This window comes from Oryctolagus cuniculus, chromosome 12, assembly GCF_051225735.1.
Source record: "Oryctolagus cuniculus isolate XC-2025 breed Fujian yellow rabbit chromosome 12, ASM5122573v1, whole genome shotgun sequence".
NCBI classification, from domain to species: Eukaryota; Metazoa; Chordata; class Mammalia; order Lagomorpha; family Leporidae; genus Oryctolagus; species Oryctolagus cuniculus.
In genome coordinates, this window is record NC_142878.1 from 63,873,888 (window position 1) to 63,898,397 (window position 24,510).

Sequence of the window (24,510 nt, forward strand, 5' to 3'; positions counted from 1 at the left end):
ATGAAGCTCCATGACCTGAGCCATGGCCTCAGAATTCTACCCTCAGACCCCAAGCTTTGGACTGTCAGAGGCACATGTTAAAACCAGGAGGCTGGGAGCAGGGTTATGGCCCAATAGTTCAGAGACTTGTGTCCCATATCAGAGTGCCTGGATGTGATACCCAACTCTACTCAACTAACACAGACCCTGGAAGGCAGCAGTCAATGGCTTAAGCCATTGGTTTCCCACCTGGGAGACCTGGATTGAGTTCCTGGCTCCCAGATTCAGCCCTGGCTGTTGCAGGCATGTGGGAAGTGAACACGCAGATGGGAGATTTTCTCTCTCTCTGCCTTTCAATTAAATATTTAAAAAACAAAAACAGGAGGTTGGCAAAGGTTTCCAGCTCCTCTCTGTGGGTACGCATTTGTCTTTACCTCCCCGCTGTGTGGGAGCATCCCTCTGGGAGGAACTGGGTCCACAGAAGTACACACAAGCTCTTCTGATGAGAACAGGTTCGTATGGACAGCACACACTGCATAAAAACATGGGAACTAGGAGGGAGGCTCAAGCTCAGCCAGGAAAGCCGCCACAGGGAATGAGTGTGGACTACTCAGGAGTGGCAAACACGAAACCATATTTACAAGTCTAATATGGAACCTGGTACAGGAAGAAGCTTGGGGAGAAGCCATGCATAAAATAAACAATGTACACACACACACGTAAGTGCCCACATTTTCACCCATGTCCTCCAGAAGGAATGAATCAGACCAGCCTCTTCCTCTAGGGTCCTGGCATTTATTACAGATTTGTTAAAGAAGCCACATGTAGGGCTCAGATCACTGCCTTTGCCCCACTCACCCCTGACAATTTACAAGGGAATGCCTGGGGCGCAGGTGTGCATACCCAGAACAGGCAAGAGAAAACATGGAAACGTGGCTCACTACACGTTCTACACAAGGGAGCCTGTTTCTCCCAGTCCCTCCCTGGAGCCTTCCCAGAGCGCTAACCTGCAGCAACGGAGCTCAGGCAAGCTGGGCACAGAGGGAGGCAGCATTTTGATCCAGGACACTCTGAGTCAGTCAGTTCATCCAAGACAGTCACACAGGCCAGCCCCAAGCAAGTCCTCGGGGGCTTGCAGCTGTTTGCTGTACGGAGCGGGAGCCTGGGCCTTTTCTCTCCCTGGATTTCTCTTTGCTGCTGCTTCTGAGCTCCACTGTTCCCTCTGGGCCTGAGACAGCTGCTCGGCAGGCGGCCGCGAGTGTGCGTGTGTGTGTGCGTGTGCGTGTGTGTGTTCGTGTGTGATTTATTGTTCTGCTGCCACTGGCTTGTTTCCGGCTTCTGGCTCATCCTCGGCTGCTGGCTTCTCAGCCTGTGATTCCGGAGGAATCAGACACTGGACCTCCTCTGTGCTGATGGCGACTTTATCTGGCTGGAGCCACCTCTTGAAATGTTCCAAGGTGCTACAAAAGAGCAGGAGAAAGGGTGGCTGTATCAGACCTTGCTTGTTAATTACTTAATGATGATCTCAGTTACTCAAACCCTGCGTACCCGCCCACCACCAATTTCTTCCTACAATTGTGTTCACTGCTGACATGGGGAGACGAGCGTGCTCCTCTGACAGCTGTGCGTCCTGGCAGCTCCACAGCATAATTTACCCCCTAGTGGGCACTTTGGCAAAAAGCAGCGCCAGGCCCCCTTGGAAGGCAGAGCCTCCGACGGCCAGATGAGAACAGCTGAAGAGCTGAGGCCTCCGTCCTATCTTTTTTCTCTTAAAATTGGAGAGAAGTGGCCAAAAGGAAGAAATACTCAAATTCCAAGTTATTAGGCAGAAACCTGAGCATTTTCAATCTCTTCGACCTGAGGCAGAAGCTCTGTTATACTCACAGCACTTCTCCGCTCTCAGTGTGCTGTTTGTTTTGGTTTGCTTGTAGGGCTTGTTTACTTGGCTCATCCTACAGCAAGTCCCCACGACAGAAACATCTGAGCGGCAAAGGCCCTCCGTAAAGGAATGGCCACTCTGCCAGGAGGCTGTCTTGCTGTCTGTGTAATTGCCAGGCTCATGGTCCCCTTCCCTAAGTACCCAGGATCCTGCCCCCTAAAGCTATTAGACATTCACCATAAAATACAATTGGCCAGAAATAGATGTGAAATTCGTTCCGAGCTCTTCAACAGCAGTCTTTACCCAAGAAAATCAGCCAGAAGAGCAGGTTCCAGTCATCGGCCAGGATAAGGAGAACTCTGTTTAGGTCAGTAGGATTTCTCAGCCCGTTACTCCCAGGCCAAAAGCACACCAGGAGGAATGTCCCAAGCTGGCCCTCACAAGCGTGAAGACCCACACAAGACCACGGCCTCAAACACAGACATTGAAGACAAATGCCCGGACTGTTTCCTGATGCTCATCCTAACATCCAGGGAACCTGCCCAGACCACAGAGGGCAGTGAGGCAGTGACTGACTGGTGGCCATGTGACATGACGTGGACATGTCATCTTCACCCCCCCTGTTTCCCACAGAATTTTCTTTTTTTTGTTTTTTTTTTTGTTTGTTTGTTTGTTTGTTTGTTTGTTTTTTGACAGGCAGAGTGGACAGTGAGAGAAAGGTCTTCCTTTGCCGTTGGTTCACCTTCCAATGGCCGCCGCAGCCGGCGCAACACACTGATCCGAAGGCAGGAGCCAGGTGCTTCTCCTGGTCTCCCATGGGGTGCAGGGCCCAAGCACTTGGGCCATCCTCCACTGCACTCCCGGGCCACAGCAGAGAGCTGGCCTGGAAGAGGGGCAACCGGGACAGAATCTGGCGCCCCGACCCGGACTAGAACCCAGTGTGCCGGCGCCGCAAGGCAGAGGATTAGCCTATTGAGCCGCGGTGCTGGCCAGAGAATTTTCAAATCATTTCTGTACAGAAGGGGAAATCTCATCATCTTAGGTAGGGATGAAGACCCAGAAACGTGCTATGTGATTTCACAGCAAGAGAATTCCTGCTTGTGAATCCTGCAGGAGAAAGCTGTGTCTTTTCTTCTCAGAACTGTAGAGGAGGCAAATATTCAAGGGGAGACAGAACTGAAGTCAAAACCAAAGCTGTGGTGGGCCAGGAATCTGTGCATCTCCAAGTCTTCTGTGTTTGAGCAGTTTAGGGCTCAGTGAGGTTGAGCCTTGAAGAGACAGAGAAGAGCACAGTTTTTATCATTTTCTGAGCCTACAGAGGGCAGCTGGCCTGACCTCAGCCGCCACACTGACTTCTCTAGGTTCTGGGGCGTGCTGATTCAGGATTGGCGATGACGTAAGTGAAAGCACTTTGCAAATTAAAATGGAAAACGTTGACTATGAAGTTCTAGTCATATGCTATCTGTGGTTTCAGCAGCGGTATCTTCATCGACACAGTGGGACTCCCAAAACCCATGTTAGGGGCTGGCACCACCTGTGATGCTGGCATCCCATACGGGCACCGGTTCGAGTCCTGATTGCTCCACTTCCTCTCCAGCTCCCTGCTAATGGCCTGGGAAAGCAGCAGAAGATGACTCAAGTGCTTGGGCCGCTGCAACCACATGAAAACCAGGAAGAAGTTCCTGACTCTTGGCTTTGGCTTGGCCCAGCCCTAGCCATTGTGACCATTTGGGGAATGAACCAGCAGATAGAAGATCTCTGTCTCTGACTCTGTAACTCTGCCTTTCAAATACATAAAATAAATCTGTAAAAATAAATAAATATTTTTAAAAACAATGTTAATGATGTGTTGCAAATTTAGGTTGTCTTAGTGTCTCCTAAGAGCATTTATTAAAATTCAGGTTTTGTTCTGCTACCTAATTTCTATTTTCAATTACTTATTTTTTTTTTTAAGATTTGCCTCTTTATTTGAAAGGCAGAGTTACAGAAAGAGAGAGATCTTTCATCTGCTGGCTCGCTCTCCAAATGGCCTCAACAGCTGGAGTTGGGCCGATTCAAAGCCAAGAGCCAGGAATTCCATTTGGGTCTCCCACGTGGGAGCAGAGGCCCAAGCACTTGGGCCATCTTCTGCTGCTTTCCCAGGCACATTAGCAGGGAGGTAGATTGGAAGTGAAGCAGCCAGGACTCAAACGGGTGCCTGCATGGGATGTCAGCATTGTAAGCAGTGGCTTTACCCACTATACCACAGTGCAGGCCCCCTCAATAACTTCTTACCAAACTTTATAATTAAGAAGAATGATATAAATAATAGCTAGCCCTAATATTATGCTTACCATATGCCAAGCACTATCTAAACCCTTTACTTAGCAATTCTTTTTATCTTTTTATTTAGGATATGGGGTGGGGGGAGCTCCCACCTGTTGCTTCACTCCCCAGATGCATAGAGGCCAGAGCTGAGAGCTGGGAACTGGGAACTGTGAAATTAATCCATGTCTCCCATGTGGGTGACAGGAACCCAGTTCGTTGAATCATCACTCACTCCCTCTTAGAGTGTGCATTTGCAGGAAGCCGGGGTCAGAAGCCAGATGCAGGTACCAAACCCAGCTATTCCAATATAGGATTGGGAGTGGCTCAACCATTAGGCTAAATGCCTGCCCTGCAACCTATGTTTTGGTATTTTTTTTAAAGATTTATTTATTCATTCAAAAGTCAGAGTTACAGAGAGAGAGGGAAGACAGAGAGGATCTTCCACTCACTGGTTCACTCCCCAGATGGCCCCAACAGCCTGGGCTGGACCAGGCTGAAGCCAGGAGGCAGGAGCTTCTTCCAGGTCTCCTATGGTAACAGGTACCCAAATACTTCCTGTTACCTGGGTAACAGGAACCCTAACACTTCAGCCATCCTCCACTGCTTTTCCCCAGGCCATTAGTAGGGAGCTGGATGGGAAGTGGAGCAATGTGGATATGACCTGGCGCCCATATGGGATGCCGGCATTGCAGGCAGCGGCTTCCTCTACTATGCCACAACGCTAGTCCCCATTTAGCCCTCATAATAACCTTATGAGGTAAGAGCTATCACTCCACTTCACAGATCAGCACACTGAGGCACATACATGTTACTTTCCTAAGAACATAAACCAGTAAGTGGCAGAGCCGCCTTCTTGGGTGTCAGGCACCATGCTCCTCATGGCGGCAGAATGCCCTCTCCCACCCTTCTGCCACCAGACCACCCGCAGGTTCTGTTCATGTCCTGCCCCCTTCCCTGGCTGAACACGAGCCCTCACCTCTCAAAGGGTGTTCTGTCACTCTCACTCATCTGGCTCTTCTCCCATGCTGCCTTGCATCGTGCAGTATGTTTATATTCAAGGGGTCTTCAAAAAGTTTATAGGAGGGGCTGGCGCTGTGGTGTAGCAGGTAAAGCTGCCGCCTGCAGTGCCAGCATCCCATATGGGTGTCGGTTCGAGTCCCAGTTGCTCCTCTTCCAATCCAGCTCTCTGCTATGGCCTGGGAAAGCAGTATTAGACAGCCCAAGTCCTTGGGCCCCTGCACCCACGTGGGAGTCCTGGAGGAGGCTCCTGGCTCCTGGCTTCAGATCAGCACAGCTCTGGCCGTTGCGGCCAATTGGGGAGTGAACCAGAGGGTGGAAATCTTCTCTCTCTCTCTGTCTCTCCTTCTTCCTCTGTAATTCTGATTTTCAAATAAATAATCTTTAAAAAAAAAGTTCATGGGAAATGTATATTAAAAATGGATTTAAAAAATATTTTATACCAAAGTAAACTTACCTTTTAAAAAAATGTATTTATCTGACACACAGAGAGAAAGAGAGAGAACTCCCATCTACTGGTTCACTCCCCAAATAACTTCCACAGCCCCTGACCAGGACTGAAGCCAGGAGTTGGGAGCCCGGTTCAGGTCTCCCACATGGATGACAGGGATTTAACTACTGAGCCATCACCACTGCCTCCCAGGGGCTGCATTAGCAGGAAGCTGGAGTCAGGAGCCAGAGCTAAGTATTGAATTTAGGCACTCTGATATGTGATCCGAGTGTGTGAACTGGCACCTTAACAGCCAGGCTAAATGCCCACCTCAAATTATCTTTTTCTTTTTTAAGATTTATTTATGTATTTGAAAGGTGAGTTACAGAGAGAGAGGGAGAGACAGAGAGATCTTCTGTCTGCTAGTTCACTCCCCAAATGGCCACAATGGCTGGGGCTGTGCCAAGATGAAGCTAGGAGCCAGAATTCTTCGTGGTCTCCCATGTAGATGCAGGGGCCCAAGCACTTCCACTGTCTTCCTGGGCACATTAGCAGAGAGCTGGATCAGAAGAGGAACAGCTGGGAATTGAACCTGCACCCAGATGGGATGCTGGCGCCACAGGCGGCAACTCTACCTGGTGTGCCACAGCACCGGCCCATGAAACGATCTTTTAATTACATTTTTCCATGACCTTTCTGAAGTACTATTGTATATGTCATCTTTCCCCCAACTAGTTCTAAGGAACAACAACATCAAAATGAATATAAAACATCCTTACACTCCGCCCCCATGAGACCAAGTACAGTGCCATCACACTTTAGGTGCTAATAAATTCATTCATGTAGTCTAAACACATTTATTGAGTGAGTGTAATATGATAGAAACTCTGTAAGGCCGTGGAGGTTCAGGAGAAGACACAGGTCCGGCTGTTGGTTGATTACTACTTTCTCAAGTCTTAAAAAGACAGGGGCAGGTGTTTAGCCTAGCAGTTATGACTGTGTCCTGGGGTCGGCACTGTTGTGGGCATCTGGGGAGTGAACCAGATGGGGTTCTTTCACTGTCTGTCTCCAACAAATAAATAATATTTTTTTAAGTGAAGACAATGGTTTGTCTTCAGTTCTATTCAATCTGTGACCAAGATGTAGCTGGGGTGTTTGCTTTTTGGCAAAAATACTCATTCTCAGAAATGTGCTGGGCTAAGAGCAAATAGAGCAACTTTACAAAAGACAATTTCAGCTCAGGAGAGCTGACGTTGGTGTTTAATCTGGGGACTAAGATGCCACTATCCCTGAATTCCTTAGGGAAAGAGAAATGTCCTCAGTGAATAGACTGGCACCTGCATCGGGGCTGGGAATAAATTACCTCTCATCAGAATCCAATCCATCCACAAAGAACTCGGACGCTAGCTTCTCCTGGAGGAAGCGATCCCAACACTCCTTCTTGGCTTGGGCCAGGGTTCGAAGCATGTCCTTCGAAGTCACTTCCTGATCTAAACCTTTGATTCTTCTCAGTTTCTTCTCTAAAGAGAGAGGAAGTGCAGCTTAACAAGGAAAGTGAGTATGAAATGACATTTTAGCTAAATCTAAAGGGCAAAATGCCAGGTTAAAATTCTCTTGCTGATGAGTTCTCCTATACTCCATACTCCCTGCAAAAGAGAGCTCACTGTCAAAGCACGGAAGAAAGGGGAGTGGAAATTCTTCTTTTTCCTTCACAATGCCCTCACCCTGCATTGTAGCAAATAAATCTTCAACCGCAGAAAAGGAAAAAGCCATAGGTTCTCATAAATAAATGAATGGCATGTTTTCTTTGAAATCACAGAGGCCCAGCAGGTACCTCTCTATGGAATCCCTGTTCTCCCTGTCTGACATGTGTATACTATCGTCTATTTTGACTCCTTGAAAATAAAATAATCTCTCTGAGGAGTAAATGGTTTTTCTTTTTGTTGCAGCAACATGAAGTGGTTTCCAAATCTCCTGAGAAAGAATTAGAGAAAGTGATGAGAAATCCAATGGTTCGTTAGACACTGGTTCATTAACTCGATGAGAATTCAATAATAAGAGACCTTTAAGTTCTTTATGTGGGATTAAATTCTTGATTAAAGAAAGAGAGTCTCCCAAGATGTTTTTAAAAGTTGTTCAACTTGTGGCCTGGATATTAGAGCCTAATAAAAACAGACCTCCTGTGACTCCCTGGAGAGGGTGCCCATGGCTTCCTGACGAGAGCTGCTCCTCTCTGCACTTTAAGAGTAATTGTTGGACAGATTTCCTTTTTTGTGATACAAGAGAAGACATTGCCATTTACCTTCTGTCATAATTTAGTCTTGCCTTCAACTACAAAACATGGGTAAATGATGGCCGTGTTTGGTTTTTGTTTTTGTTTTTAGAGGAGGGAAGATGAACATCAAGCCCAGAACAATAGAAATTGTATGATTTGCAATGCTCCTTTCACTTCTAAACAAGTCACACCAGCTAACAGTCACTGATCAGAACAATACACTTTTTCTCCCTGTAAGTTACCACCAAGAGCTCACCCATGCGGAAAAAACACCTTACAGTTGATAAATGTTAGAATATTTTAAGGGTTTGGTTTTCTCTTTGAGGATGGAAAAAAGATTATTCATATTTCATGTTTAACTGGCTAAGTTTTTTTTTAAAGATTTATTTATTTATTTGAAAGAGTTACACAGAGAGAGGATAGGCAGAGAGAGAGAGAGAGAGAGAGAGAGAGGTCTTCCATCCGTTGGTTCACTCCCCGAGATGGCCACAACAACCAGAGCTGAGCTGATCCGAAGCCAGGAGCCAGGAGTCTCCTCCAGGTCTCCCATGTGGGTGCAGGGGCCCAAGGACGTGAGCCATCTTGCACTGCTTTCCCAGGCCATAGCAGAGAGCTGGATGGGAAGTGGAGCAGCCGGGACTAGAACTGGCGCCCATATGGGATGTCAGCACTTCAGGCCAAGGCGTTAACCTGCTGCGCCACAGCACAGGCCCCTGACTAAGTTTTTAATTGTTGACCTTAACAGTAGATGCTCTCGGGGCTGGTGTTGTGGTGTAACAGGTTAAGCTGCTACCTGCGATGCTGGCATCCCATATGGGCGCTGGTTCGAGATCCAGTAACTCCACTTCCAATCCTGCTCCCTGCTAATGTGCCTGGGAAAGCAGTGGAAGATGATCCATGTCCTTGGGCTCCTGCACCCATGTGAGAGAACCAGAAGAAGCTCCTGGCTCCTGGCTTTGGCCTGGCCCAGGCCTGGCTATCGCGGCCAGTTGGGGAGTGAACCAGCAGATACGAGACCTCTCTCTCTGTGTCTCTATCTCTGGCTCTGACTCTCTCTCTCTCTCTCTCTCTCCCCCCCTCTCTATCTCTGTCTAGAGGGAGGAAGGGAGGGAGAGAGAGAGAGAGAGAGAGAGAGAGAGAGAGAGAAACTTCTATCCATAGGTTCACTCCCCAGATGGCCACAACAGCCAGGCCTGGGAAGCCAGGAACCTAGAACTCCATCTAGGTCTCTCACATGGGTGGCAGGAGTCCAAACACTTGAGCCATCTTCTGCTGCTTTCCCAGGCACATTAGCAGAGAACTGGATTGATAGCGGAGCAACTGAGACTCAAAATGATGCCCTTATGGGATGCTGGCATCAAAGGCTGTGGCTTAACCAGCAGCACCACAACACTAGCCCCCCAGTCTTGGTTTTGTAGCACATGCATGGTCTCATGGATATTTACTAAGAATACAATGATTCCCAAGAGTGGCCATCATGGTCCTAGACTGATACGTCTTTTTCTCCCAGAATGGGATCATCTGAGCCTCTTTCCAGTGTCTGGGAGTTTTTCTAGAGATTGACTCACACTATGGCCACAGGAGAGCATGTGGTAAGTATGTTCAGAAAATATTTTTAAAATAAAATGGCTAACAAGAGGTAGAATGTTATGACACTCTCATTCCCAATAATCAATCAAATAGAACAGTGTTTCAAACTCCAGCATCAAAAATCCACAGATAGCTCTGGGACTCTGACCTTTACTTTCAGGATGGCATCAAGTTAAACACTTCTGGGTTATCTGAATATACTCATATAGGCCACCGATAGAAGGCAAGACAGTTCTATAGAATGCCCGGAAATAAAACAGAACTTAGATGAAATGATCAGAGGCAGGACTTACAAAAACTGTGTAAGGAAAGGGAGTGTATGACCACCAACCTACATCACCCCCTGAATTACATCTCACAGATACATGTGGTGAGGACAAAAAAGACATCAGGTTTGATATAAAGGAACTTCAGCATGCTTCCCCAAACCACCAGCTTCTGATTGAGAGAGACAAGTCAGCAAGATGTAACTTACCTAGGGATGCTAAATACACTTCCGAATCCTGCAAAGGCGCCCAGGGCTTCACAGCTGGCTGCACGGGGAAGCTGGCTGCCTCCCTTTGGCCTTCACCTGCCCGGTGAGAATCCACAAAGGAGTCCGAGAAGGCGTTGTTGGCAGCATCTTCTTGGTCAGGATTTGGCAGACAGGGGCAGATTTCAGCCCAGAGATCCCTGCCGGATCTTGTGGCTGCAGTGTCAACACTCTCAAACATTTTCATCTGGAGTCTGAGCTACACAACAGAAGCTCAAGTGAGTAAGGACTGAGTTTAAGCATACGATATAAGTAGGCAATACTCTGGCATTTATTTATTCGTTAAAGATAACAGGCTCTTAAGAAATTTAGCTGGGACTGGTGTTGTAGTGTAGTGAGTTAAGCTGCTGCCTGCAGTGCCAGCCTCCTATGCAGACACCGGTTCAAGTCCTGGCTCCTCCTTTTTTTTTTTTTTTTTTTTTGACAGGCAGAGTGGACAGTGAGAGAGAGAGACAGAGAGAGAAAGGTCTTCCTTTTGCCGTTGGTTCACCCTCCAATGGCCGCCGCTGCAGCCGGCGCACCGCGCTGATCCGATGGCAGGAGCCAGGATCCAGGTGCTTTTCCTGGTCTCCCATGGGGTGCAGGGCCCAAGCACCTGGGCCATCCTCCACTGCACTCCCTGGCCATAGCAGAGAGCTGGCCTGGAAGAGGGGCAACCGGGACAGAATCCGGCGCCCCGACCGGGACTAGAACCCGGTGTGCCGGCGCCGCAAGGTGGAGGATTAGCCTATTGAGCCACGGCGCCGGCCCTTTTTTTTTTTTTTTTAAGACTTACTTATTTGAGAGGTGGAGTTAGTCCAATTCCGATCCAGCTCCCTGCTAATGTGCCTGGGAAAGCAGCAGAAGATGGCCCAAGTGCTTGGATCCCAGGACCCTGTGGGAGACCCAGATGAGGATCCTGGCTCCTGGTTTCAGCCTGGCCCAGCCTCAGCGGCTGCAGCCATTTAGCAAATGCACCAATGAATGGTAGATCTCTCTTTCTGTCTCTCTCTAACTCTGCCTTTCAAATAAATAAAATGTAGGAAAAAAAAGTTTAACAAAACATGTCTTCTAGTAGATTCATATGTTACAGATGACAATGAGACAACTCATAGATCTGCATTCAAGTTGTTTTCATAATGAAATTAGTCTTTACAAATGGAATTTCTACAAGCAGACACAAAGGGAAAATATTATATGAGTCCACTTAGGTACCTAGAGTAGTCAAACTCATAGAGTTAGAAAACAGAATTGTGGGGCATGAGCTGTGGTGCCACGGGTTCTAGACCTGGATACTCCACTTCTGATCCAGCTCCCTGCTAATGCACCTGGGAAGAAGGGGATGATGGTTCAAGTGCTTGGAGTCCCTGCACCACATAAGAGACCTGGATGGAGTTCCTGGCTCCTGGCTTCAACCTGGCCCAGCCCTGATCACTATGGGCATTTGGGCATTTGGGGAGTGAACCAGTAAGTGGAAGATCACTCTCTTTCTCTCTTTCTGCCTGCCTGCCTGCCTTCCTTCCTTCCTTCCTTCCCTTCCTTCCTTCCCATCCTTCCCTTCCCTCCCTCCCTCCCTTCCTTCCTTCCTTCTTTTTTTTTAACAGACAGTGAGAGAGAGAGACAGAGAGAAAGGTCTTCCTTCCGTTGGTTCACCCCACAAATGGCCACTACGGCCAGTGCACTGCGCCAATCCGAAGCCAGGAGCCAGGTGCTTCTCCTGGTCTCCCATGCAGGTGCAGGGCCTAAGCACTTGGGCCATCCTCCACTGCCTTCCCAGGCCACAGCAAGAGCTGGATTGGAAGAGGAGCAACCGGGACAGAACTGGTGTCCCAACCAGGACTAGAACCTGGGGTGCTGGTGCCGCAGGCAGAGGATTAGCCTAGTGAGCCACGGCGCCAGCCTCTGCCTTTCAAATAAATATTCTTTTAAATACTTTTTTTAAAGGAAAATAGAATGGTGGACACTGGGGGCGGGAGGAGGGATGAACCAGGAGTTGTTTAATGGGTACAGAGATTCTATTTGGACAAATGAAGAAGATAGAGATGGAAGGCGATTTTGGCTGCATGACCATGTAAATACCAGGAAGTTGTACACACGAACACAGTTACAATGATACATCTTGCACTATATTTTACCACACAAGCACAGAAGAATTTCCCAGAAGGTTCTAGTGTGGACAGTGAACCTGTACTTCCCTAAACTAAAATCACTCCTTTCTCAGCTAGTTAAATGCTATCTTCAATTGGACACGAAAGCTCCTGCACAGCTGGGTCTGTGTATATGAAGAAAGTAAGCGCCGCTTGGCGAGGTGTCTGTCAAAGCAAGGGCCGCGTACTGAACCGCAAGTAGAAGCTGGGTTTATGGCTCATGCTTTGAACGGCCAGAAAAACTGAACGGCATTTTCGTCTGTTTCCAGATGAAAGCTCGGGCACAGTACTGATAAATGGTGACTCCTTAACTGGAATCCAGACCTGTGCGCTCCCAAATCCCTATTTTTACCCCATCCCAACGCTCCGGGAAGCAGAGTGACAGCAGCCCCAGCAGGGGTGGGCGGCAAGGACAAGCACAGGGCCTGGGGCCTTTCTAACTCTCCAGGCTTTTAGGTTAGGTACACACTTTCTTCCAAGAGGGGCCTTAGAGATTAGGAAGGCTACACGAGACAAGGTCAGAGCCCAGGCAGCGCACAGGCCCGAGGTAAAAGGGACACACGTCAGGGGGGCCCTGGGTGAACTGATGCCAGGGGCACCGTCGCCCGAAGTCGTCGGCATCTAAGCCAAACCGAAATTTTGCTCGCACCGGAGACCCACGGCCCCCTGCCCTTCGGGCGTCTAGAACCGCGCAGCGAACCCTGCGTCCAGACCCCAGGCAGGCAGGCCTTAGTCGCTCCGGCCTCAAGGACCGGCTGGGCGCGATGAATCAGGTCCCTGACACCCTCTATGCTATCCCAGGGTCAAGCCACGGGGAGGATACAAAAGGCAGGGCATCCTGGCCCCTCCAAACCTACCGCAAACGCCTGCCCAGCAGCCCGCAGAAGCTGGACTCGTCGGCTCTGTAGCTGGCAGCCAGGAAGAAACACGGGGGGGCGGAGTCTTTGAGTGACGGAGCCTAGGAGTCCTCCAATTACCGTCCTCCCCGGCCATGTTGTGTAAGTGGATTGGTCAAATGGAGGTCGGGAGAAAGTGAAAAGCAGAGAGCGGTGGGTGGGGCTGCGGTTGCCGGGAAACGGTGGAGCCTCTCGCCCAGGACCCTGCCTCTCTCCTACTCCCGGCGGGGATGGATTGACTGCTGGTAGATCTGTGGGTTCCAGCCCTGAATCCATTCATTTCCTGCTGATAGGCAAGCATGGCTTAAAAAACCTTTGACTTTTCTTTGTCCCCCAAAAGGAAGTTCACCTCCCTGGCAATTCTCTGGGCAAGTATTTGTCTCGGAAAATTTCGCCCCGTTGCTATGCAAGTAGAACACTTTGGTAGCTTTTTTGCTTCGCCTCACCGGAGACCGGGTCCCATTCACCGAGTTACAAAGCTTTCCCTCTCATTCGGTCATTAGATTCCCAGCTCTTGCCTTGTTCTAAGCGTTCATTCAAGATTGGAGTGGGTCCCAGAGACCCTTGCAGCTTAGCCTATGGGGATTGTGCGATACAGGCAGAGTCTACAGATAACAGCAAAGCTTAATGACGAGGGTGTGGCTGGAGCCCATAAAGGAGAGAGTGTGTGTGTCAGAAATGCTTTAGTCTAGGAGATGACTTTTGATACCCCTCACCAACTACCAGCATTTTCCTTGAAGGACAACTCCCTGTGTTCAATTTCCAGGGCCCATTATTCTCTCCCAAAGAAACATGTGAGAAAAGGCATCAGCAATCAGCGTCAGGAACTTGGTTGAGGATATAGTCTCCAGATGTTTCCAAATCCCACCCCTGTGGCTATGGTAGTAATAACTACCACCACACGAAAGTACCACCATGAGGTATTTACCCTGTCACTCCCGTTTATAACCATTCTTAGACTATGAAAACAGAACGAAGTGGAAAGCGAGGAGACTAGAAAAGGAGCGAGCAGGAGACAAGGTTTGTCAGTGTTTCTTTATAGAGAGGCATGAAAATCACAGTATCTTATTCACAGAAACAGGCACTGTCATAGGTTTATCAGTGCTTCATCAAGCCACTCCATGGCCTCACGACTTAAACTCTTTTATCTGCCTAGATTTCAAATTTGGCTTCATAGGTATCATGATACTTGGATGAGGGTGCCATTGACAGTGGACACAAATAGCCCAGATTCGGGAAGATTACATTTTATAATTTAAACTTACATTAGCCTAAATTTAAAAATTGGTGTTTTATCCATTTCTCTGAGTCTGATTAATGGTACACTGAACAAATTCAAACCAGATCCATCAATGTCCCCCTTCCCAAAGACTGCTGACACCGGGAAGCCATGAGAAACCAGTCGGCAGCCCTCTAACTCAGACTCACTGCTTTACTGCAGTGTAATTAATGCCAATGTGTTTTTTAATGTCTCCTCAACTGGCCTATGCTTTTATTGAGATCAGGAACCCAGTATTTCTGACTTTGATATCTCCAGATCTAAGTCTAGACATGTTCAGAAATTATTTGGGGGGCAGCATGTGGCAGAGTGAGTTGGGCTGCTTCCTATGACACTGGTAACTCATATGGGAATAGTGGTTAGAGTCTTAGCTACTCTGCTTCCAACCCAGTTCCCTGCTAATGTGCCTGGGAAAAGCAACAGAAAATGACCCAAGTATTTGGGTCCTTTCCACCGCCTTGGAAATCTGTATGGAGCTCCTGGTTCCTGGCTTCAGCCTGGCCCCACACTGACTGTTGTGGCCATTTCCGAAGTAAACCAGCAAATGGATAATCTCTCTCTCTCTCTCTCTCTCTCTCATTGCCTTTCAAGCAAATAAATACTTTTTTAGAGAGAGAAAGAACTGTTCTTTTAAATAAGGTGCTATCTCTTGTAATGGTGACTCACTTCAGAGTTGGTGCCCATTTGAAGCAGTTTGTTTCTAATGTTCTACAACCAATGGAAAATGTGACCTCTTAAGGAGTGAGTTGGGAATCAGGCTATTCAGCACATAGAGTTTTGTGGCTTTGGGTACCACAGGCTGCAAGGGATATCATCTGCAATCCCTTGGTTAGACTGGTGAGACTGATGACTTGTAGAAGGAATTCAGCTAAAAGACAGACTTCCCTTTCTCCTCTCCAGGGTGCTAACACATATGATAAAAATGCCCTAAGTCAACTCTAGCATTTTATATCATAAAAAACCAGTAAGGAGAATGGTCTGTCTCCTGAGTTAGACTGGACATTTTTCCATTTTTTGGCACCCTAGCATCCAACTGCCTGCTCATTTGGAGGAATTCCACTCTGGAAACTAAAGAGAGGCAAATTCTTCTATCTGCAGGCACCTTGGAAGTGAGGGCTCAGACCTGTGACCCAGGCTTAGGTGATGGAAGGCTCCTTGGCAGAACTCTGAACCTTGAGAGAAGGACACAGAGATGCAGAGAGGTTTAGGTGTACCCCAGGGGCCAAGGGCTTCAGGACGGAGTACTTCGGCATTGGGTTTCTTTGGTCTCAGAGACTTTGGCTTCTCTTGACTGGACTCTCTCTCTCTGGCCTGTTTTCCAGCTCTCTTGTGAATTTTATGAGGCACCAAAATCCTTTCAATTCCTCTGATGAAGTTAATTAGAATTGGATTCATTATTTTGCATTTAAAAACCTTAGAAAGGACATCTTCTGGGGCCAGTGCCACTGCCTGCAGTGCTGGCATCCCATACGGGTGCTGGTTTGAGACCTGGCTGCTCCACTTCCCATCCAGCTCTCTGCTATGGCCTGGGGAAGCAGTGGAAGATGACCCAAGTCCTTGGGCCCCTGCCTCTGTGTGGGAGACCCAGAAGAATCTCCTGGCTCCTGGCTTCGGATCCGCGCAGCTCCAGCCATTGCTGACAATTGGGGAGTGAACCATCAGATGGAAGACCTCTTTCTCTCTGCCTCTCCTCTCTCTGTGTAACTCTGACTTTCAAATAAATAAATAAATAAAAATTTTTTAAGAAAGTAAAAAAGTACATCTTCTGATTCACCTGCATATTTAACCCAGATGGGAACACATGGGAGGCAAATGGGAAATCTAATTCTCATGCTGTTAGGGTAGTTTGCGCAAGATGCAAGATGTGACAACATCGCTTCTGTTTTAAATACATAGGAGTATATAACAGCTTTTTTGAGGTGTCACATCCACTTTAAAATATACAATTCGGTGGGTTTTAGCTTATTTACAGATTTTAGCAACCCTCATTCTGGTTTTTCGGTTGTTTGTTTTTGTTCTGCTTTAAATAAAGCTCCTTTCAAGCTTCTCCCCAGACCCTCAGAACCTTGAGCATATCCACAGGGAATGCACGCGATCGACCGCCGTAGCTTTTACACGGAGCAATCCCAAAGGTCTCCTTTACGAAATACCCGGGTCTCGCGGGTAGGAGGATGTCCGCATGGGGTCACTTATGGCGAGACAGCCTCCCAACCTCCCCACTAGCCCAGCGGTCAGCTTCGCTGGCTCAAGTAATTCCCTCATTCATCAGACACGCGGACCCCGCCTTGGCATTGGGCTTCACTGATTGGTTGATGCCGAGTGACGTGTTCAGATCGCGACCTTGGAGCAGCGACAGCGAGGTTATGTGGCTGAGCACTTGCTGGTGGCTTAGGGTTCCCGTGCAGCGGCTCTTCGACTTACATCCCCTCTGCTTCACCAAGACTTGGGGTGTCTCTTGGAGCCGAATGGCAGAAACACTGTCGGCCGAGGCCGAGGCAGCGGGCATGCTGAGGGCCCCGGCTCAACAAAACGGTGACGCTGGTGGCGACGCGAGGCGTGAGCCGCTCCCAGGGCTCCCGGAGCCGGCCCCGGGAAACAGGGAGCAGAGCCCCGGAGGTGGAGAGCAGGCTTCGGCTGCAGCCCCCGGCCCAGGCAAGCGGAAGAAGCGGCGGGGCGCCGCCGGGGAACGCGTGGTGCCGCCCCCGAAGAAGCGGCGAACTGGGGTGAGCTTCAGCGATGAGCACTTTGCAGAGACCAGCTACTACTTCGAGGGAGGTCTGCGCAAGGTGCGGCCCTATTACTTTGACTTCCGTACCTACTGCAAAGGCCGCTGGGTGGGCCACAGCTTGCTGCACGTCTTCAGCACCGAGTTCCGGGCCCAGCCGCTGGCCTACTACCAGGCCGCCCTCCGGGCTGGCCGCCTGCACCTCAACGAGGAGCCGGTACAGGACCTCAGCATCGTGCTCAAGGTGGAGTATTGACGGGGCTGGCCAGAAGCCGGCGAGGAAAGGGGCAGGGTTTTGTTGTTGTTTTAGAGGTACTGGAGTGAACTGCCAGCGCTGTCACTTTCACTTGGAGCACTCTCCCAACCCCCGCTCCCCGTCCCCACAGGCAGTCAGCCTCTCTGTGCTTCCCAGCTCGACCCGTGCATCCTCTTTGTCGCAGCAACTTCCTGGTTTCCTAGTTACCGAAGTTGGAATTCTGGCCGTTCCTTTTATACACTGGGGCGACGGCACGGATTACTTTCTACCCTCCATTGTAGATCTCATACAAAGGGCTGTCATCTGTGGCTCCTTACTGTGTACTGGGCACAAAGTTAAGCTTTTTATGTCCTTTAACATTTAATTCTAATGACAGCCTTGGGGCGTGGGAACTGTCACTCCATTTTACCTGTAAGGATACTAAGGTAGACCTCATAGAGGTAAGCCAGCACGGCTGTTTCCAAAGCCTGTATTCTGCTAACCGTGACTCAATCTACTTATCAGAGAGCTTGATATGTAATAGAATTGCAACATGTCAGGGACAGAGATAAAACTTGTCTAGCCTGATGTTTTAACCCCTAAGATTCCATCACAGCTAAGAAGTACCATAGACTCCTGTCAGGAATACTGGCCCACCGCCATTGTGAGGCGGAGACAAGGTGCTCCAGAGCCAGCATTTGGACAATAGATGGTTTGAATTCTTCCCATCCCGATTTTGACAAGCACAGGTATGCTCTAACCCTCACGTTTACAGAGAAGGAAACCGAGGCCCACAGAAGTGCAAGTGACTTGGCCAAGAGCATGAGCAGACCTGTGACAAACCCAGGTGTAGAGCCCAGATCCCTGAAACTACAGCTCTGAATGTTTTGAATGGTCATGAGAAGTGGTGACTGCTGGAGGTTTTCCTCTGTTTAAAAAAATTTACTCTTGTTATAGCAGTTAAGACACTGCTTTGGCAGCTCCGTACCATATCAGAGTGCCTGGGTTTGAGGCCCAGCTCCGCTCCGGGTCATGGTTTCCTGCTAATGTGCACTCTTAAAGGCAACAGGTGATGGCTCAAGTGGACAGGTCCCTGCCACCCATGTGGGAAACTGGCCAGGGTTTCAGCCTTATGGCTTCCTCTGGCCCTGGCAATTGCAGGTATTTGAGGAGTGAACTGCTGGATGAAAGATTTCCTTCTCTCTCTCTCTCTCTCTTTCTGATTCTCTTTCACTTTCTCTTTCAATTAAGTAAATAATTTTTGATATACTTTTGTTTTTGTTTTTGTTTGACAGTCAGAGTCAGTGAGAGAGACAGAAAGGTCTTCCTTGTAACGTTGGTTCACCCCGGCGTGAACACCACGGCCGGCGTGTTGCGGCCCGTGCACTGTGCCGATCTGAAGCCAGGAGCCAGGTGCTTCTCCTGGTCTCCTATGTGGGTGCAGGGCCCAAGCACTTGGGCCATCCTCCACTGCACTCCCGGGCCACAGCAGAGAGCTGGCCCGGAAGAGGGGCCACCGGGACAGAATCCGGCACCCCAACCAGGACTTGAATCCAGTGTGCCGGCGCCGCAGGCAGAGGATTAGCCTAGTGAGTCATGGTGCCGGCCTTAATATACTTTTAAAATATGTAACTTTGGGAGGAAGTCACATTCTTAGAATTGTGTCTGAAATATATTGAATCTGTTAAAAATAATTAAAATTAAAATAGCTAGCACTGTGGTGCAGTGGGTTAAACCACTGGCTGCAGCGCTGGCATCCCATATGGGCACCAGTTCAAGTCCTGGCTTCTCTACTTCTGATCCAGCTCCCAGCTAAGGTGCCTGGGAAAATAGCAAAAGATGACCTAAGTCTTTGGGTTCCTGCATCCATGTAGGAGACCCAGATCAAGCTTCTGGTTCTTGGCATCAATCTGGCCCAGCCCTAGCTGATTCAGCTATTTGGGGAGTGAACTAGCAGATGAAAGATCTCTCTCTATCTCTCTGTAACTCTAATATTCAAATAAATTAATCTTATTTATTTATTTATTAACAATTGTATTTATTTGTTTGAGAGGTAGAGTTACAGACAGTGAGAGGGAGAGACAGAGAGAGAAGTCTTCCTTCCGTTGGTTCAATCCACAGATGGCTGCAACAGCTGGAGCTGTGCTGATCTGAAGCCAGGAGCCAGGTACTTCTTCCTGGTCTTCCATGAGGGTGCAGGGGCCCAAGCACTTGGGCCATCTTCCACTGTCCTCCTAGGCCACAGCAGAGAGCTGGTTTGGAAAAGGAGCATCCGGGACTAGAACTGGCGCCCATATGGGATGTTAGCATCAGAGGCAGAGGATTAACCTACTGCACCACAGCACCAGCCCCAATAAATCTTTTTTAAATGTAAACATTAAAAAGGGGTCAATGCTGTGGCATAGAAAGCTAAGCCTCTGTTTACAGTGCCTCCATCCCATGTGGGCACCAGTTTGAGTCCCAGCTGTTCCACTTGTGATCCAGCTCCCTGCTAACACACCTGGGAAAACAGTGGAGGATGGCCCATGGGCTTGGACCCTTGTACCCACACGGGAGACCCAGAGAAAGCTCCTGGCTTCAGATTGGCTCAGTCCAGGCTGTTGCAGCCAGTTAGGGAGTGAACCAGCAGGTGGAAGACCTCTCTTTTTCTCTCTCTGTCTTTCCTGCTCTCTCAGTAACTCTGTTTTTCAAATAAGTAAAATAAATCTTTTTTAAAAAATGAGATTGTGGAGCCAGTGCTGTGGTGTAGTAGATTAAGCCTCTACCTACAGTGCCTACATCCCATATGGGCACTGGTTCATGTCTCAGCTACTCCTCTTCTGATCCAGCTCTCTGCTAATGGCCTGGGAAGGCAATGGAAGATGGTCCAAGAGCTTGGGCCCCTGCACCCACGTGGGAGTCCAGGAAGAAGCTCCTAGCTCCTGGCTTCGAATAGGCCCAGCTCTGGCCATCGTGGCCAATTGGGAAGTGAACCAGTAGATGGAAGACCTCTCTCTCTCTCTCTCTCTATACCTCTGCCTCTCTATAGCTCTACCTTTAAAATAAATACATAAGTCTTTTTTTAAAAAAAAAAAAAAAGGCCAGCGCCACGGCTCACTAGGCTAATCCTCCACCTGTGGCGCCGGCAACCCAGGTCCTAGTCCCAGTTGGAGTGCCGGTTCTGTCCCGGTTGCCCCTTTTCCAGTCCAGCTCTCTGCTGTGGCCCAGGAGTACAGTGGAGGTTGTCCCGGGTCCTTGGGCCCTGCACCCGCGTGGGTAGACCAGGAGAAGCACCTGGCTCCTGGCTTCGAATCAGCGTGGTACGCCGGCCACAGCGGCCTTTGGGGGGTGAACCAATGGAAAAAAAGGAAGACCTTTCTCTGTGTCTCTCTCTCACTGTCCACTCTGCCTGTCAAAAAAAAAAAAAAAAAAGACACACTGGAAGTATAAAACACACCCCAGATTTCAAAGACTTAGTATTCAAAAAGAATGTAAAAAAAAAGTCTTAAAATGAAATGGTGAGATATACACTGCTTTTTCTGCTTAAGGATGTACTGTGGCCATTCTTCCACGTCAGTAAGGAACAGGGAAGTTGAGTGTGAAGTTAGCAGATTATAGGCTGCTGGTCCCTGGGCTGACTGGTTATCGTGTCTTTGACAGGACAATGATTTCTTGCGGAACACAGTGCACAGGCATGAGCCACCTGTTACAGCAGAACCTATTCGCCTACTAGCTGAGAACGACGACGTGGTGGTCGTAGACAAGCCATCTTCCATTCCCGTCCACCCCTGCGGCCGCTTCCGGCATAACACAGTCATCTTCATCCTGGGCAAGGAGCACCAACTCAAGGAGCTACACCCATTGCATCGCCTTGACCGCCTTACATCAGGGGTGCTCATGTTTGCCAAGACAGCTGCTGTGTCTGAGAGAATTCATGAGCAGGTTCGGGACCGGCAGGTGAGCCAGGTCACGAGTACTCTGTGACAAAATGCATCAGAGTTCTATTACCTCAAATGGGCCTTCATGTTGATCAGGAAGATGAACACCTAACGTGGCAAAGACAGGTTATATCATTTGTTTCAAAAGGTCTTTATTCGTGGCATACATTGCCTCTCTTGGTTACTTGTTGTTTTGAAGTTTTTTTGTTGTTGTTGTTTTTTTTTTTTTTTTTTTTTTTTTTTGACAGGCAGAGTGGACAGTGAGAGAGAGAGACAGAGAGAAAGGTCTTCCTTTGCCGTTGGTTCACCCTCCAATGGCCGCCGCAGCCAGCGCGCTGCGGCTGGAGCACCGCACTGATCCGATGGCAGGAGCCAGGTGCTTTTCCTGGTCTCCCATGGGGTGCAGGGCCCAAGCACCTGGACCATCCTCCACTGCACTCCTTGGCCACAGCAGAGAGCTGGCCTGGAAGAGGGGCAACCGGGACAGAATCCGGCGCCCCGACCGGGACTAGAACCCGGTGTGCCGGCGCCGCTAGGCGGAGGATTAGCCTAGTGAACCGCGCCGGCCTGTTTTGAAGTTTTAAAGCACTGACGGGCTGAGCAAGTTTTTCAAGGTTGTGGAGATAGCTGGCTTGGTGGGGAGATTCTGGATGAAATGGGAAGAGTTTTGAGTAGAGGAGTTGAAGGATGATGATTGTGGTCTTGTAATTCTGAATCAGGATAGCAAATTTATTGAGTGTATGCAGTATACCAGGCTTGTATCAGGCACATTGGAGCCAGACTTACCTAATGCTCGTAACAGTCTTTGGAGGTACATGCTGTTCTAATGTCACATGTTCCAGATCGGTTAGTGAAACTTCAGGATGTTAAGTAGTGTGTCCGGGATCACAAAATTGGCAGATGCTGGAGCTGGGGTTGACACTGATACATTCCTTATCACTCCACAGAGGGTTTAACTCCACGGTTTAGACTTTATGCTGACTTTATGCTTTTCCTTCCTGTGTAGCTGGAGAAGGAGTACGTGTGCCGGGTGGAAGGGGAGTTTCCTGTCGAGGAAGTGACCTGCAAGGAACCCATCTTAGTGGTGTCTTACAAAGTAGGCGTGTGCCGGGTAGATCCCCGGGGCAAGCCCTGCGAGACAGTGTTCCAGAGGCTGAGCTACAACGGCCACTCCAGCGTGGTGCGGTGCCGGCCACTCACAGGCCGCACCCACCAGATCCGAGTCCATCTGCAGTTCTTGGGCCACCCCATTCTCAATGACCCCATCTACAACTCAGTTATCTGGGGTCCCTCTCGAGGCCGAGGTGGCCACATTCCCAAGACAGATGAGGAACTGCTGCGGGACCTGGTGGCAGAGCACCAAGCAAAACAAAGCCTGGACGTGCTAGATCTGTGTGAGAGCGACCTGTCCCCAGGACTCACAGACCCTACAGCTCCCTCCTCAGAGTTGGGCGAGGATGGCATGCAGAAGTTGGCTGCAGTCCCGAAGATGGCCGGAGTAGTCGAGGCGGCCTCCCAGGATCTGGACACAGTGGCCTCGGCTCCAGAGAAGGCCCCTGAAACTGATGTTCCAAATCGAGAGACAGACCCACTGTGTGCAGAGTGCCGGCTGCTGCACCAGGATCCCTTGCCCCGGGAACTTGTGATGTTCCTACATGCCTTGCGCTATAAAGGGCCAGGTTTTGAGTACTCTTCACCCATGCCGGCCTGGGCGCAGGATGACTGGCAAGAAGACTGAAGGCTGTGGCCAGTGAAAGGATTGCTTCTTGGGTTGGGACAGGTGGGCCCCAGGGCAGGGACTGCCTCCGTGGGCTGGTACTCAGCATTTCTTTAGGAATGAGGTTGGGCTGTAAAGGGACCTGTTCGTTACTATCTCTTTCCTTCCTGTCCTTCCAGCTGGAGTTTGGGGACTTTTTGATTTATAAATATATATCCCCTTTTCTAACACCTAGTCTGATTGTCTCACTGCTTGTTTCTTTTATTGAGATAAATTTCATGTAACATAAAGTTCACCACTTTAATGTGTATAATTCAGTGGCACTTAGTACGTTCACAATGTTATTGAACATTACCCTTTTTTTGTATTTTTAAATTAATTATGTATTTATTTGAAAGGCAGAGTGACAGAGAGAGAAGAAGAGACAGAGAGATCTTCCATCCGCTGGTTCACTCTCCAGATGGCCACAACAACTGGTGCTGGGCCAGGCCAAAGCCAGGAAAACAGAAACTTTTTCTGGATTTCCCATGTGGGTGGTAGGGACCCAGGGACTTGGGCCATCTTCCGCTGCTTTCCCAGGTATTTTATCAGGGAGCTGGATCAGAAGTGGAGCAGCCAGGACTCAATCCAGTGCCCATATGAAATGCCAGTGTTGCAGGTGGTGGCTTAACCTGCTGTGCCACAGTGCTGGCCTCTCAAATATCACCTTTTACATAATTTTTAAAACATCTTAATCTCCCCAGAAGAATGCTTATACCCATTAAGCAGCCATACTCTATCCCTTTCCCACCAGGCCCTGGTAACCATTTATCTACTTCCCATCTCTATGGGTTTGTCTATTCTGGACATTTCATATAAATGGAATTATATAGTATCTGACCTTCTGTGTCCATCTTTCACTTAGCATAATATTTTCAAGGTTCATCCAAGTTGAAGCATGAATCAAAAATTATGCCTTTTTTGTGGCAGAATAATGTTTCATTGTATGTGTATACCACATTTTGTATATCCAGTCACCAACTGATGAACATTCAGGTTCTTACCTTTTAGTTATTATGAGTAGCACTGCTATAAATGTGTGTATACAAGTGTTTTGTTGGGATATGTTTTCAGTTCTTTATTTGAATATGTACCTTGGTGTGAAATTGCTGAGTCATATGGTAATTTCTATGTTTGTTTATTTTAAGATTTATTTATTCATGGGGCCAGTGTTATGGCTTAGCAGGTTAAGCCTCTGCCTATGGTGCCAGCATCCCATGTAGGTGCCAGTTCGAGACCTGGCTACTCCACTTCCAATCCAGCTCCCTGATAATGAATCTGGGAAAGCAGTGGAAGATGGCCCAAATCCCTGGGCCCCTACCATATGGGAGACCCAGAAAAAGCTCCTGGTTCCCTGGCTTTGGCCTGGCCCAGCACCAGTTTTTGTGGCCATCTGAGGGGAGGTTAACCAGTGGATGGAAGATATCTGTCTCCTTCTCTCTCTGTCACTCTGCCTTTCAAATAAATAAAACCATAAATCTTTATTCATTTGTTTGAAAAGCAGAGTGACAGAGATCTTCCGTCTGCTGGTTCACTCCCCAGATGCCCACAACAGCCAGGGCTAGGC

General features: G+C 48.8%; 2 protein-coding genes across 5 annotated transcripts; one reads left to right on the top strand and one right to left on the bottom strand.

The window, feature by feature from the left end:
* Nucleotides 1-757: 757 nt before the first annotated feature.
* On the bottom strand, nt 758-13,122 carry CCDC32 (coiled-coil domain containing 32). 3 transcript variants are annotated; one of them, XM_051822505.3, is made up of 5 exons: nt 12,993-13,115; nt 10,785-10,883; nt 9,953-10,208; nt 6,976-7,132; nt 758-1,439 (listed from the first exon to the last, which is right to left on the bottom strand). In XM_051822505.3, exons 3-5 carry the CDS (start codon nt 10,194-10,196, stop codon nt 1,283-1,285), a joined length of 558 nt encoding a protein of 185 aa, XP_051678465.1. In that variant the 5' UTR covers nt 10,197-10,208; nt 10,785-10,883; nt 12,993-13,115; the 3' UTR covers nt 758-1,282. The 3 variants fall into 3 exon arrangements, with proteins under 3 accessions (XP_051678465.1, XP_008267412.1, XP_008267413.1); XM_008269190.5 differs by lacking the exon at nt 10,785-10,883 and having other exon boundaries at nt 12,993-13,122; XM_008269191.4 differs by lacking the exon at nt 10,785-10,883 and having other exon boundaries at nt 9,953-10,203; nt 12,993-13,065.
* Nucleotides 13,123-16,604: 3,482 nt separating this feature from the next.
* RPUSD2 (RNA pseudouridine synthase domain containing 2) lies at nt 16,605-23,138 on the top strand. 2 transcript variants are annotated; one of them, XM_089310061.1, is made up of 3 exons: nt 16,605-17,096; nt 20,910-21,206; nt 22,194-23,138. In XM_089310061.1, the coding sequence occupies exons 1-3, from the start codon at nt 16,623-16,625 to the stop codon at nt 22,923-22,925; spliced, it is 1,503 nt and encodes a 500-aa protein (XP_089166187.1). In that variant the 5' UTR covers nt 16,605-16,622; the 3' UTR covers nt 22,926-23,138. The 2 variants fall into 2 exon arrangements, with proteins under 2 accessions (XP_089166187.1, XP_002717836.5); XM_002717790.6 differs by having other exon boundaries at nt 16,606-17,279.
* The last annotated feature ends 1,372 nt before the right edge of the window (nt 23,139-24,510 follow it).

Bases quoted from the DNA above. Each gene is read 5' to 3' on its own strand.
- CCDC32 (XM_008269190.5), bottom strand. From the start codon at position 10,196: ATGAAAATGTTTGAGAGTGTTGACACTGCAGCCACAAGATCCGGCAGG. The intron at 7,133-9,952 runs GTAAGTTACATC...CTCTCTCTTTAG, and splicing joins AGTGTATTTAGCATCCCTAG to AGAAGAAACTGAGAAGAATC. The intron at 1,440-6,975 runs GTAATTTATTCC...GCTCTTTTGTAG, and splicing joins GGATTGGATTCTGATGAGAG to CACCTTGGAACATTTCAAGA.
- RPUSD2 (XM_002717790.6), top strand. From the start codon at position 16,623: ATGCCGAGTGACGTGTTCAGATCGCGACCTTGGAGCAGCGACAGCGAG. The intron at 17,280-20,909 runs GTGGAGTATTGA...TGTCTTTGACAG, and splicing joins ACCTCAGCATCGTGCTCAAG to GACAATGATTTCTTGCGGAA. The intron at 21,207-22,193 runs GTGAGCCAGGTC...CTTCCTGTGTAG, and splicing joins AGCAGGTTCGGGACCGGCAG to CTGGAGAAGGAGTACGTGTG.